The sequence below is a fragment of the Anguilla anguilla genome, chromosome 14 (assembly GCF_013347855.1).
Source record: "Anguilla anguilla isolate fAngAng1 chromosome 14, fAngAng1.pri, whole genome shotgun sequence".
Taxonomy (NCBI): Eukaryota; Metazoa; Chordata; class Actinopteri; order Anguilliformes; family Anguillidae; genus Anguilla; species Anguilla anguilla.
This window is the reverse complement of record NC_049214.1, coordinates 11,076,864-11,091,923: the sequence shown is the minus strand read 5'-3', so window position 1 is coordinate 11,091,923 and position 15,060 is coordinate 11,076,864. Positions and strand designations below refer to the sequence as shown.

Sequence of the window (15,060 nt, the reverse complement as noted above, 5' to 3'; positions counted from 1 at the left end):
TGCACACAAAACGAAATTAAGTGTAAAGCATGTAAGCCAAAGAAAGAAAGAAAGAAAAAAAGAAAGAAAGAAAGAAAGAAAATGGGGGCAAAACCAGTGGAAAGGGACATTTTAGCCATGGGATTTTCGGTTGTAGAGCAAAAGAAACAATAATCAATATGACAAATGGACACAGTTGAAGTAAAGTTTTTCCAGAAGCTGAGAGAAAAATGACAGTAGTACCTTTGTAACAAATGGGCCTGATTCTGTGCAAAAAGCCTGGGAAGGCAAGACATGCCGCGACTGATTGGTAGTGGCAGAAAGTGAAGTTTTACTGCCCCCAAAATGGGTGAAACTACTGCACATCAATCTAATCTCTCTATGGAAGCCACGGTGGATTTACGGTTTCATAAGTCAGCGACAGTGTTCGACTGCACATGGTAGTAGAAACCATTTAGAGTTCACAAAGGCACGCTCCCTCATCTCCAGCTGGGACGATAGAGTAAAACCTGAGGGATACAAGTTCTTTTAGTGAAAACACAAACTAAAGAATAAAGGAGCATGGGGATATTATGTAGACCTCCATTGTATATATATATATATATATATATATAATGAAGAATCCATCTTGCTACATAAGAGTGACTCAATAACATGATTTCACTAATGACCTTACTGACTCAAAGGAAGTGACCTGGAGTTAAGTCGCACTGCAAACCTAATAAATACATGACACATTGAAAGATTCAGTGTTTCATATTCTTAAAGAACTTAACCATGTGAAATACATTACTAAATAATTAATCCATGATAAATTACACTTACAAGATGTACATGTAGCAAAGGGTCATATACAGAATAATGTCACACAGACACAAACGCCATGTCTATGCCAAAATTACATGTTTAAGTTAAAATACTGAATCACAGATATTTCTTATTTTTCTACTCGAAACATAGTCAGAAAACAACATTGCGGAGGCAAAACACGAGAGACGGGTGTGCTCTCAAGCCCAAGATGGGAAAGAAAGTGACTTCCCTCCTGGATTAAGGGAAGATTAATGGCTAAAGGTGAAAATTTGATGAAAACCACAGACATTTAATTTAGTGATTCCTCTCCACTCTCTATTCCATTTCACAAGCTGAAAGGCAACAGATTATCTTGAAATTTTCAGAACCCCTCTGGGAAAAGAGAGGAACAGATACAGGTAGCTACAAATGACTGGAGAGCCAAAATAATATCTTTGGGATGAGAAAAGGAATCTTCCAGGTTATGCACAATATTGCAGTTAGCTGAGGAACTGGGTAGGCTGCAGACTGAATCATGGTCTTAAGCCACATTTGGGTTATCAGTCCAACGTTTCTTACACAGACCATGGCCAATGCAGGACTCCCACTTCCAACCCTCAAAACACAAAGATATTTTGGCCACAAGGTCCTTTATCAGAACTGCACCAGCTTACACTTCCTGGAATCCAAGCAGCAAATGTTCTGCTGGGGTTTTCCACGGGAGGAAACAAACGTAAAACTAACCCAAAGCTCAGGCTGTGCCACTGGGGGACATTCTACCTGTTCAAAGCATTTCACTGCTGCAGAATCAGTCAGCTTTATGAGCCCCCTGCATCGCGCTCTGAAGCCCAGCCACTGCAGTGAAACGGCACAGAATCAGTCTCCACAATCGGGCCATTTTCCAAGCTCAGTGCTATACTACTATAGGCATTCCTAGAGGGGGGGGGGGGTGTGTGTGTGTGTGTGTGTGTGTGTGTGAAGGTAAGGTCTCAACCAGATACAATACCTTTATCTAACAACTGACACTTCTTCTCTTTTTTTCGTATCTAATGTCTAAGCAAGTCCTCTGTCTGGACGGCCCTTCAAAGCGGCTATTATTTTGAAGTCTCTACTTGCTCCCTGTGGCACTCTGGACCCTGATCAGAGTGGTAATTAAATGATGGTGTTCCTAACAGGGAACTCATGTGATGCAGAAATGTAGTTCTGGCTTCAACAGTCATTCAGAAGCTTTGCTCACCTGTTCTCTTCCACGTTTGACTGGCTCTGGGCAATATTTGCTCAGCAACTGCAGGATCTGGTGGAACAAACTCCCCGTTGCATGGATTTAGCATTGGCCCAAAACGCACAAAAACAAAACAAATAAGTGAGTCATTATTGTACCATGCATCTACAGTAATGAAAAAAGTATGGGGGAAAAGAGCACAGCACTGAACAGGTCAAACAAGTTTTAGAGTTCGGAAGTAAGACCTAAGTCACATATCACTGCAATGGAGGTCACCCCACTCAAGCCCCCCTGAAGGAAAAAATAAGAATAAAGTAAATAACAATAAACTGAATGTGATATTTAAAACACCGTTATGAAAGCAGCTCATAATTTCTTGTATGTGTAGATGGGTATCTTAAAAGGCGGTAATGAAACTTGAAAGTTAGGAGGCCCCATGGATCCTTTTCACACCCCAGCGACCAAAGCAACCCGCAAGCTGGGGGGGGGGGGGGGGGGTGTACGCGCTTTTCACTGGGGGGTCGGGGGGCATCTCACCTGCTTTAAATTTGCGGTGACTGGGCAGAGTAACACTAACTCTTCTTCCTGTTCTGCACGAAAACTTAAGCAGGACCCCAGAAGGGCAGTAAAAGCCGAGTGCCGGCCAGACCGTGCTCCTGGTCACACGTGGTAGAGCTAGATCATCTGCTCAGACCGCAGAGTCCGTCCCCGCGTCGCCCAGCCCGGGCTTTTTCTTCCGGACTTTTCCACGGCGGGACACTTGTTCAGTTTGATCAGTCATAAATTTTCACGTTGCTCCGTGGGCAGATTCTTTGTAAAACTTCCACGAAAAAGTTCACAAAGGTAGATGGCGAATCATCGGCAAAGGTTTATAAAGTCTTCTAAATTGCCACAGAGCACGGAAGTTCCATTTTTAATGTATTCTAAATTTCTAAACTACTTAAGAGTAATTTAGAATGCATTGAATTCTCAAGCATGCCTCCTCACAGAAAAATGTACAAAGGAGAAAAAATGTGTGTAAATAACTAGAACATTCCTGGTAGTTATCACTGACTCAGCTCATCCCCGACCATCTGCCCCTTACATCATTCTAAAGAGTCTAAAACAGATTTTAAATGTCAGCATTTAATATTTTAGTGGCCTCTGCTGGAGTAGACAGTGAGCTCCGTATACCAAATCATCTTGCGAATAGTGATTTGACAACGTTTCTCATGACTTTTGCAGGGGAGTCATTTTTTTTTTTTTTTTCAAATTCCTTCCCGCTTTTCCATGTCTGCAGTCCTGAAGAGGTGTGTAGAGGTGAAGCCTGGGGCCAGCGAAACTCTTGAAAGCACTCACCCGCTCCATCTGTGGAATATCCTTCTCTGCCAATGGGACCAGGGCATTTTCACTTTCATACCTTTCTCTGATAATTTTTAGTGCTTGTCTCTGCTAAAAACAGACCACTTTAGATAATGGGCATACCAGGCACAAGCTTTTCAAATGTATTACACAACAAATTTGTATTAAATATTTACGAATTGAAATATGGTTTAACAATATAATAACTGTGCAATCATAGTCACTGCATTTAGGATAAGGTAAATTCAGAAATATCAAACAATAATATTTGCTATTGCATGCTTTAACAATTAAATTGTCGTACAGTGCTAAAATTTGTCAAATAATTATGAGAAGTGCTCCCAGACTGCAACATACACTGCTGTAGTGCATTCACCACACAAGCTCCCCTTTGCTCCTTTTTCCACAATATAAAAAGCAATGTGCGTTTCCTGGAGGTGTCCAGGTGTGATAAAGTGTGTTGAAAAATCAGTAACAGTGGGAAAAACCATGAGGACTACTAAGCCTCAGCCTATATACAGTCCTGCAGAAGGTAAGATGGATGATTATATCAATGATCCCATCCCCGAACCCATGGCTGTCACACTAGAGTAGTTTCACGTCAGAATATTTGAGAATGACAGGCATTTATTTTGAGATGTTTCAGCAATAGTGATAGCTATAATAGCTGCTAAAAGTAACCAATTGCAGGGAAAAAAAGAGTAAAATGAATTTTGAAGGTTGGTGTTTAGGTCCTTACAATGAATTACAATCAAATCTGGTTTTCATAGCCAAGTTCAGGTCAATACTGTTACAGACACTGTACAATACACACTGTAGAAGAAGCTATGTAAGCTAGTTATTTTGTCTTACAGAGCATATTTAAAGTACTGTAGGTTTAGTTTCACGCTGTAAGCAGGCATTACACATTAGAAATTCACGCACGCACGCAGGCACGCACGCACGCACGCACGCACAATACTTATGTTAAATGCACACAGCGGAAATGGGAAAGTTGCATAGGTACTGTTGGCCAGTATTCCGGTCGAATTTCTGCCTCATTTTAACACTCGACCTCATTGGTGGAAAGCAGTAAAGGGAACGCTCCATTTGCGCGAGAGTAAGGCAACAGCAGTACAGTTAAATGCTAGCTTACAGTTCTTCGGTTGGTTACAAACAGAAGCCAGCAATATCATTTGGATATTGCCCGATGTTGTTCACAGTATTCCATAAAGGGCCTAAAAGTTCAGTTCGCAAATTTGGGGGGCAGGGGAGAGTGAAAACTCAGTATTCCGCGGTGTTCCGGAACACTTCCTTGAACTCAGTCTGTTATCTGTGAGAAGAGAAAGCCGGATGAATGCAGGAACAGTCCAGGAGGCGGGATTTTTAGTGAACCTTGACCCCGCCTCACCTTTTGGCCTTCTTCTCCTTCATCATCTTCTTGCTCTCCTCTCTCCGCCTCTTGTTGACAGGGTTGCGTGGGTCGTAGATCTCGAAGGTGTCCTCGTCCTGCACGTTGGCGTCCTTCACTTTCCTGGTTTGCTCATCAAACTGCAGAACGTGGGCCATCCTAAATCAGACAGCGAGAGTTCAAGCACAGAAAATCATTCCGCTTTTGATTTGATTACTCAATAGGACTTCTTTCCACTGTGCCCCTACTGCAGTGAGAGAGCAGATGCCCCTACTGCAGTGAGAGAGCAGATGCCCCTACTGCACAGTCAGAGAGCAGACGCCCCTACTGCAGTGAGAGAGCAGATGCCCCTACTGCGCAGTCAGAGAGCAGATGCCCTACTGCGCAGTGAGAGAGCAGATGCCCCTACTGCACAGTGAGAGAGCAGATGCCCCTACTGCACAGTGAGAGCGCAGATGCCCCTACTGCACAGTGAGAGAGCAGATGCCCCTACTGCACAATGAGAGAGCAGATGCCCTACTGCACAGTGAGAGAGCAGATGCCCTACTGCACAGTCAGAGAGCAGATGCCCCTACTGCACAGTCAGAGAGCAGATGCCCCTACTGCACAGTGAGAGAGCAGATGCCCTACTGCACAGTGAGAGAGCAGATGCCCTGCTGCACAGTGAGAGTGCAGATGCCCCTACTGCACAATGAGAGAGCAGATGCCCTACTGCACAGTGAGAGAGCAGATGCCCTGCTGCACAGTGAGAGAGTAGATGCCCCTACTGCACAATGAGAGAGCAGATGCCCTACTGCACAGTGAGAGAGCAGCAGATGCCCTACTGCACAATGAGAGAGCAGATGCCCTACTGCACAGTGAGAGAGCAGCAGATGCCCTACTGCACAATGAGAGAGCAGATGCCCTACTGCACAGTCAGAGAGCAGATGCCCCTACTGCAGTCAGACAGCAGATGCCCCTACTGCACAGTCAGAGACTGGGCCCACAGACACCGTGTGTTCCACACGGGTAGAGCTCACGCGAGCTTTGCCGATTCCCCATGACGAGCTCGCTGCTCCGTTTCGCCTGGCCGTAGAAAAACAAACACTGTGGCAGCCCTCCACGGTACAAGCACAGCACGACCCATTTCAACTCATACATCGTTGGTCTAGAATGGTGAAGTGGCACACATTCATTCATTCAGTCTGAAAGAATGAATGAATGAATGACTAAACAAAAAAATTCCAATGATTGAAAAGGACTGGAGACCCAACTGGAGGACTGACTTTAGCAGCCGTTTGAGCCAAGGAGCAAGCAACACTTAAAATGGAAGAACAAAAAGGCTGAAAATGTGACATCTGCAAAAAGTAAAGGCAGACAGATAAAAAAAAATACTGCAGACAGAAAAACAGGACTGCTGCAGTGGGGCAGGTACCGTTAATGTGGTTCAAAGCACATCAACAAGAACCTACAATGAGTAACACAGGGCCTGATCGTCCATCAGACGTGCCTGTGGACCATTTCCAAAGCGGCCCCTAAAGCACGAATTTCAACAGGAGGCCCAGATCAACAGACACGCAGGCGAAGACAGCAACAGGGACCTCGTTCAGCGAAAGTGCTGGGGAACAGCTGCAGAGACTTGTCGAGACAGCCTGTACGAATCAGGATGCCTGGCGATACTTCAGAGTGATGAACCTGACACAAGCAGGGAAAACACGGGCGCAAACGTGTAGCACAAGGCAATCGCCAAGTTTATAAGAGGGACATCCAGCAATATGAACGGGGGGGGTTACATGTAAAACTGACCAACTCTGACTTGCTGGGAATGGGTGTTCCACTGCTGTGGGACCACAGTCCCACGCTGCTGAAGCACACACCCCTCCCCCCCCGAACCTTACCAACATGTTAACCGTGGGGGGGGTGGGGGTGGGGGGGGGGTGGCGCAAGCAATCCAATAGCTTTCGTCAGTAAAAAGGCAATCGATCATCTCCAAAAACTACAGAGAGAATAACTTTCACGAGGACAGGCAGTGACAGAGAATGGGGAGAATCTTCTAGAAGGGTGAAGCGGGTCACCGTTACGCATCAAGTGGACACAGCTGTCTTACCTCGCTGACATTCGCAACAAAGCAACAAATGCAAAGCAGATCGACAGCTCACACCTGCTCCAGCCGTTCTGGAGACGGACGCTCGCATTTCACAACAGGGTCAGGGGGAACGGAGCTTCCAGGAAAACCAAAAACCAGAACATCAGTCAATCGTCAATATCTATCAGTGCCTAGACACAGAGTGGACGTAGGGAGCCCAATGAAGCAACTGCCCAGCTTTTGGTCCCTTCTGGAAACGGCCATGCATACATCCAACCATGAATACATTAACTTTTGCTTTGGCCTTACTTGGCCTGCACGTTTGAGTTATGGCTCGACAGAAACATCTGTCAATACTCAATACTCAACTAGCGTTCAGACAGGAAAATAGCGTTCAGAAATAGTGAAATATGGTTCACATATATCAGGCAAGAGCCATGACGTAAGAAGGTCATGTGTTAAATCATATCATTCACCAGTTCACGACAACCAATAATGCAGAACAGGCATAAAAATATCACACAGAATTCCATCAATCACCGATCCTCGTGCTCGTTTCCTCTACCATTTATGGAAAAACGGTGGTTTCGTGATGGATTGTTAGAACGCGTTTATGCAAAAGACAAAATAGCAGGCATGAGACGATGCACTGAGCCCAGGAAATGATTTGTATTTTCATGCAGGGTTCATGACATGATATTCCCTCGGCGCAATATATAAAACAAAAATTATGCGGGCCGAAGAAGAAACAACCCTCAGCTCAAGTTTTCCTATTCACTGAACAGAAGAAATAAAATATGAATTCAAAATCAGTGACATTTTTATTCAACAAAAATATATTTGAAAGTTTATTTTAGTGACAATGCAAACACCCTGGTACTTATAAAGTATGCGCTATTTTGTAAATAACTTTTCCTGAATGAACACCTAAATTTATCAACCATCAGTGTTCACTACATGCAGCCTAATAAAGGAAGCAAATAAAAATCAAGTAGAGGCACCACTAGGACACTGCACTTGCATGAAAGCTGGCACTTTGCCAGGCAGTCAATCTCGATGAGAAACCGTCATTAAAATGCAACCTTTAAGTGAGGGCACTGAACCGCACTCATGGGGGAGATGGTATAGGACACAGGGACACGTTTCGTATCGTCATTTTTTTTTTGCATTGCAGAACGCAGTAGAACAATATTTTGTCAAAGCCCTACAAAATGAAGTAGCACAAATCACAAAGGGTTACCCAATGAAAAATAAAGGGGTTATCTGGAAGCCAAACAAACGATAAGAAATTATTAATGGATTTTATCGTTTTTTTTTTGTTTTTTGTTTTTTGTTTAGCTTTTGAGCGCGAAAGAAAACGGACTGAGCCGAAGGGCGGGGCGACCGCGCCTCGCCACAGAGCGGGCACCGGGACGAGCGTCTGAAGAGCTCGGCGAGACGCGAACGCGCCGGCGGCGTTCCGAGGGGCCAGCGGGACGGCCGCGGAGAGAGAGAGCCGAGCGCGCTCCCATAATCGGTCTAGCAGTCCCGGCGATGACAGACCCCCCCCACCCCACCACCCCACCCCACCCCACCCCAAACCTCGCCGCAAAGAACTACAGCTGGAGCAGGGGCCCTACTGTTCTACTCACCGCTTATGAAAACGGCTCTCGCTCCCGCGCTGCCCCGACGCGAGGCAGACCTTCCCCCCAATTTATTTTTCTTCTGCTTTTCAAGAGAGCGGCTCATGGATTGGGGGGTGGGGGGGAGAGGGGAGGGGGAGAAGGCCCCTTGCTTTTCTTTGAGAGGGGCTTGTAGACGCAGACACAGATGGAATAGTTTACACTTCTGGCCCAGACTTGACTTCCAGTGTCTGACCTGTTGTAACCCATGTTCCGTTCACGGGGTGCAGCAATCGCGCAGAAAGCACTACAGATTCCAGCCTCCCTCTTTCTTTCTTTTTTGGGCTTTTTTTTTTTTTTAGGAGAGACTGCCGTGATTCCCCGCTCTTTCCTCGATGCGACTCTCGGGTTGGCGGCCCCACTCTATCAGGAGGACAGACAGGTGAACCGGGGCCTTGTACGTGCTTCATTTCAACTGTCAGCCCTGGAGCCGTTTCAAGGATGAAGTAACTGATCGGAAGTAAAGGCTTTATTATTTTAAATCTCACACACAGGTGCTCTACTGCTCACAGACACACAGACGCACGCACGCAAGAACTCGCGCACGTACACATTCAGACACACAGCAGCAGACACCTTGACAGACACAAAGACACACAGAAACACATACATACAGGCATGCACGTACTCATGCACACACACACGCACACACACACGCACACACGCACACACACACACACGCACACACGCACACACACGCACACACACACACACACACGCGCACACGCACACGCACACACGCACACACGCACACACACAAACACAGCAGAAGACACCGAGACACACACCAAGAAAACCAAAAATATACACAAAACCACATGCGCGGACGCACGCAGACAGACACACATCGACAGACGCGCACACATACACGCAAAGACACACAGAAATACCAGCAAGATCTCTTTCAATGTGACACTCGTGCCATGATAACATTTAACCGGTATTTCAAGCCTACACAAAACGCTCATACTCAGGATGTCTCAGATGAACAAAAATATACGAGAGGAAGAGCCAGTCGGAGCTTATTTCCTGTTGCTGCCCCTGTAGGCCACGGGGATGGGGACGTGGATGGTGCACTGACACAGACAGCAGCCCCCTGCCCCCACTGAGGCAACACATGAAACCACAATCCAGCGCAGACAATGAGGGTCGCCAATAAATCTAAGTGGGAACCAAAAAAAGAGAACTACCAGCACTGCTATCATCTGGCAAGGCTGAAAAACAGAGTAAGTACTTCAATGCATATTCCACAACAGAGCTGCACTATTTGGTCTTGGGCTGAATAAAAATTAATGAGGGCATCACATTTACAGAGACAATGGAGTAATTAGGCAATCCATCAATTTACAAGGAATGTTGTTATACGTTGGACAGATGTATAATCTCAATGAGAAACTGTCATTAAAATGTAACCTTTAAGTGAGGGCACTGAACCGCACTCATGGGGGAGATGGTATAGGACACAGGGACACTGCATGTGTCGTAACTTTGTTACGTTTTCACTCCAACTGCTTTTTTTCAGTTTTTAAATTGGAATGACTTAACAATGGAGTACACTTCAGACTGTGTCACAGGAGTACACTTCAGTTCATACTGTGTCACAGGAGTACACTTCAGACTGTGTCACAGGAGGACACTTTCGACTGTGTCACATGAGGACACTTCAGACTGTGTCACAGGACTATACTTCAGTTCAGACTGTGTCAGGGGTACACTTCAGGTCAAACTGTGTCACAGGAGTACACTTCACTTCAGACTGTGTCACAGGAGTACACTTCACTTCAGACTGTGTCACAGGAGTACACTTCAGACTGTGTCACAGGAGGACACTTCCGGTGAGGGAAGGCCGCTGGCTCTCAAAGGACCAGTCACATTTGCACAACAATAGAGGGAAAATGATGCACAGCCGCACAGGTACGTGTGCTGGCACTGTTAGGATTCAACATCAAGTTCCGGCCCAGAACCTGCGCTTTGGAAAGACAAGCCACACAGCAGCCCACAGATGGTTTTACGTGATATAAGTGTAAAATCTGTTAATTACATACACAACAGAGTGCAAAAACAAAGCAGACTGCCCAAAGTTAGCATGTGAATGCTAATGAATATGACATCACCCCTGGAGAAGCAATGTGAGTGCAATAAGTTCCCTTGGATGGGAATCTAGGTCTTTGGCTGAGGAGGCCATTTGTATCTTGAAGCTGGCGAGGGCTCTGGTGTGTTAGACACAGCCTACTTGTGACTGAGCTAATACAGAGCATGACAGTATTTATTAAAGGAAATAACCCCCGGATCAGTCTGGACTCAGCCTGTTCAGACTTCAGATGAATTTAATTCTGATGCTTGATTTTTCACATGTGTATTCTTTCAGAGGGGAATTCTTCAGCTCTCATGCCACAGAACAGCAAAACCAAAGCCCTAAAAATCTCTCTCCCTTTCAGTGCTCAGGGTTCAGATCCTCCAAAGTCTTTGAGGATCTTGATTCAGCAGTTTTCCAACCATCTTTAAAGCGCAAACCCTTCCAAAGGAGGTTAAACTGGTTCAGCCCAGACTGAATCAGGTGGCGATTCAAGCCTGGCAAAAAAGATGTAAAAAGTTTATTCTTCAGAAAAAAAGTGATAAGTTCACTCATGTAGACACATCATACGTAACATGATGTGACACAACCTTTAAGATTTATATATTTTGTCACGCTTCTTCAAGATCTGAAACTACACGAGAACCATCCCTCCACATACACACTTGTGACACATGACCCAACACTACATGCAAAACAAAATACCATCTCCAGCTGATGCACTCAAACTCTCAGTTACACAACTATTGCAGTTACACTACCATGGAAAGTGGAATGACCTTAATGCTTCTGTACTGTACGTGTGGGGGTTCTACTACCCAAACACATTAGAATTAACATACAGCACATTCCCATTAAGGTAATGTGTATGAAAAATATTTTTAAAAACCTCAATTCAGTCTTAATATTTAACCGAGTGTGAAATATGACCCAGTAGACTTAATATTTGCAAAGTAAGTGGTGTCTGCGATACACAGCTGTGAAGTCCGCTGACATGGAAATCATTTCATTTTCTCCTTTCTCATCTAATGTAACGCAGTGCTGAGAGACGGGAATGTCCTCCAAAACAGACCGAAGGCAGCCACCGGCAAGCCACACCATATATTACAGCACGGTACCCATAAAACACACACACACACACACGAGCACGTCACTAGTTATTTGAATGTGGACACAAGTGGACACGCTTGCTTTTTGGTAAAAACCACTTTGCAGCAATATAATCAATTTTTTTTAGATCAAGAGAGCCTACACTGTACTGTCACAGGAATCCAGCGTTACGCACAAAACAGGACACAGAAAAACAGCTCTACACGCGGACGAAACGTCTATACGGTTAATAAACGGCCCATGTTTGTTTGGGCTCTTCAGCCCGAGCCTCCTATCCTGGGACCGCGGACAGGGAGCAGGAGCAGGCGGCCTCCGGGTCCCGCTCTTTTCGGGCGCTGCCTGGGTGGTGATACACCCCATCTGCGCTCAGATGGACTGGACAGCGGCTCGTCTGGCAGGGCAGGCTTATTTATCCTGCGGGCCCGGCTGAGTGAAGGGCCCATTCACAGACGCCCGCCGTGGCGCTGCGAAAACAAACAGCCCGCGCCGCTCAAATGGCGTCAGTGTCTTCCGCGGCTAAACACGCTGTCGGAGTCCCTGCTCGCGGCCGTGCGCGGCCCCGTTCCGCTTCCTCGGGGTCCCGTCGGACACAACCCCCTCACCACCCCCACCCTCCCCCTCCCCCCCAACTGACGTGCAGAACAAGTCCGCCGGTGCGTTTCCTCGTTCACGCTGTGTTCAGTGCTCGCTAACGGCACCCTTGAGAAAGACGGGATTTGGTGAGATGTGGGATACTGTTGCCTGCGCTTCTACCAAATACGAATGAAACTTACAGTTTTTCAAACTGTTCAAACTCATTTCTTGTATTGGAGCCCGCTCTCTCAGGCTGTACGGACCTCTCTCTAATGAAACTTACTGGGGCATTAGCACAGCCAGCAACTGTTTTCTCCCCCTGCGGTTGCTGAAATGACTTTCTCTTTTTTTTTTCCCCTTTCCCTTTACAAACTCTGTGAAAGCACTCTAAAAACAGTTGAAATGGGAAGCTTTCAAGAGGACCTGAAAGTGAGTTTTTCAGAACAACAAAACTGGAGAGAATAAATGTAACATCTGTCATGTTCCCGTGCTCTGTGCCAGTGCTGAAGAGCACAGTGCCATAAGAGGACCAGGAGCAGCGGTAATGAACAGAATGTGCTCACCAGCCCTTGTCCTCATCCTCTCCAAGGTCCTCCACGTCCTCCTCCGCACCTTCCGGGGTCTCTGTAATGGCCGTGGAAAGCTTGGACTTGAAGCGATCCAGGAGGGCCATTGTCTGTGAGAAAGCGGGAAATTAACGATCGCTTCAGACGGACCCAAACAGAGAGGTCATACCTCACACTGACTACAAGGACATAATAATGTACATCCTGGTATTGGCATACATTTGTCTGCTTTACAAAAAAAGTAAAATGTGATATAAAATGATTGTTGGTACCACGTATTGTGTAAAGTTTTGTGTTGGTTACACACGTCTGGCTAAATAAACACATGAAATGAATGATATCGAAAGTCCCCCGACCAATGACATTCTGTGCCTCCAACATCCGACAGAACATCGATAGCACAGACTGAAATCTGCTGGAAGGATGGAGGCTTTAGTTACTTGCGCTTCCCTGGAGGATCCCTTCTTCAGCTTCTCTTTCCGCAGCGCCACGTACTTCTCCCTCTCCTCCAAGTACTCCGCCACCGCCTGGTTCGGGGCCATTTTTTCATCTGTGAAAACAAAGACGTTTCCAGTTACGACGCCGTGACGGAAGCGCCTCGGCCATAGACAGGTAATTACTATCAAAGAGCTGCTACTCTTAAAAAAAAAAGCTACCCCCAATACCAAACCTATCAAAAGTCAAGGACAGTGATGCGAGGAGGGAAATGGACCAATCATGTAAAGACAAGATAAGAACGATGTGGTTCCCGCTCACAAACAGCTCACTTGAAATGAAAGCACGCTGTACAGCAGGACAAAAAAAGAAACGTATCCAAAATATGTTATTTGGGCTTTTTTTTTTTTTTTTCTTTTTTTTTTTTGCATTTGGACCTAAAGAGAGGTTGTGGATTCGATCAAAGAAAACCGGGAGCACGATACAGAGCTTGTAATTTACCGCAAATCCCAAGCTCAGCTACTGAGAGGAGTTATTTCCATTTCTGCAGTAACAATCAGTCTCACAGCACAAAAAAACCCCCAGAAAAACCAAAAAAAAAAGCCCCACATTGTGATAGCGAATCGGCCGCTGGCACCAGACCGCGGGAGCCGCGCGGGGGCGGGGCTCGCCGCTCGCCGCAGATTACCCGGGATATCGCCCAATCGGCTTTACACTCAGACGTGAGGACAAGCTTCGGCGCAGCGACAAACTGATAGCGGAATCAACTACAAAGGCCGGGATGCAGATCAGAGGACTAGAACTGATAGCGCCCCCCCGCCCCCCCCCCCGTGCACGTTCTGTTTAACAAGGGGATCCCTTATCCCTTTTTCTCCCTCATGCAGTTGTTTGACGGCATCCAAGCTACAGTAAATTTTCTCCACCGAAAGGAGGGAGAAATGTGCTGAATTCAGAAGTCTGTCCTTGAAACCGAATAGGTTTTCTTTTAAAACTATACCTCGGGCCAACAGGTTTCCAAATGAGAAAACCAAATCCCCACAGGGTGCCTGGACTTGACAAAGAGTACGCGCTTAACATAACAGTTATGTTAACATAAGCAATGAGCTTATTATAAAGCAAAATATTTATTTTTGTTTCTATATTCTGAACGATTAATGCAAAATGAACAAACAAAATTATTAAGTTAGAACATATTTTATACTTAAGACAGAAAAATGCTTGCATTAATAAAACATCAACTACAAATAAATAAACCAAAATAAAGCCAAACAATATGGAAATATTGGCGTAAAATAACAGTTATATAAAACACATCATAGCACATATTTTCGGAAGACCCTTCCATAATTGATTTTCAGAGAAGACCAGCCATACTCTCTGCACTAATATGCACTTTGTTTACATTCCAGGAGCCACATAATCAATTACACTGCACAAGCAGTCAGGACCTGCACAGAACCAAGATCCCACGGCAGTGAATGGACCATTTCATTTTAAATGTCCATCACCATGCATGGACTCGAGCTCCCACTTTTCTCGAGGAAATAGAATGTCTTACACTGACACCAGGCCGGTCTTAATAGATCAACTTGGGAGTTTAACTTGCACTTTCCTGATGTGAAAAACTGGAATGCAAAAAAAAATAAAAAACCAGCAATCCTGAAGGACTGTCCAATTGACCAATACATACAGGTTGGAATAAATTACCAGAGACACCATCAATAACTCCCTTTTAGTGTCATGTCAGATATTGGCCAAGGACTGCAAGGTGGCTGCTATGGCAACAGTTGTCCTGGGGTTGTTTTTGGTCATAATATTGGCTCGTTAGCTTGTTCCTGACAGTGTCTGTTGTTAG

General features: G+C 45.6%; 1 protein-coding gene across 3 annotated transcripts in view; it reads right to left on the bottom strand.

The window, feature by feature from the left end:
* Positions 1-3,938: 3,938 nt before the first annotated feature.
* The window catches only part of cwc27 (CWC27 spliceosome associated cyclophilin), a 54,117-nt gene continuing 42,995 nt past the window's right edge, over positions 3,939-15,060 (bottom strand). For 2 of the 3 annotated variants that reach the window (XM_035391254.1, XM_035391256.1), the window contains 3 exons: positions 13,211-13,320; positions 12,768-12,880; positions 3,939-4,880 (listed from right to left, as the gene is read on the bottom strand). In XM_035391254.1, coding sequence (XP_035247145.1) covers positions 4,718-4,880; positions 12,768-12,880; positions 13,211-13,320 — 386 coding nt within the window. In that variant the 3' untranslated portion in view covers positions 3,939-4,717. The remainder of the gene's footprint in view (positions 4,881-12,767; positions 12,881-13,210; positions 13,321-15,060) is intronic. The other variant, XM_035391255.1, reaches the window with a different exon arrangement.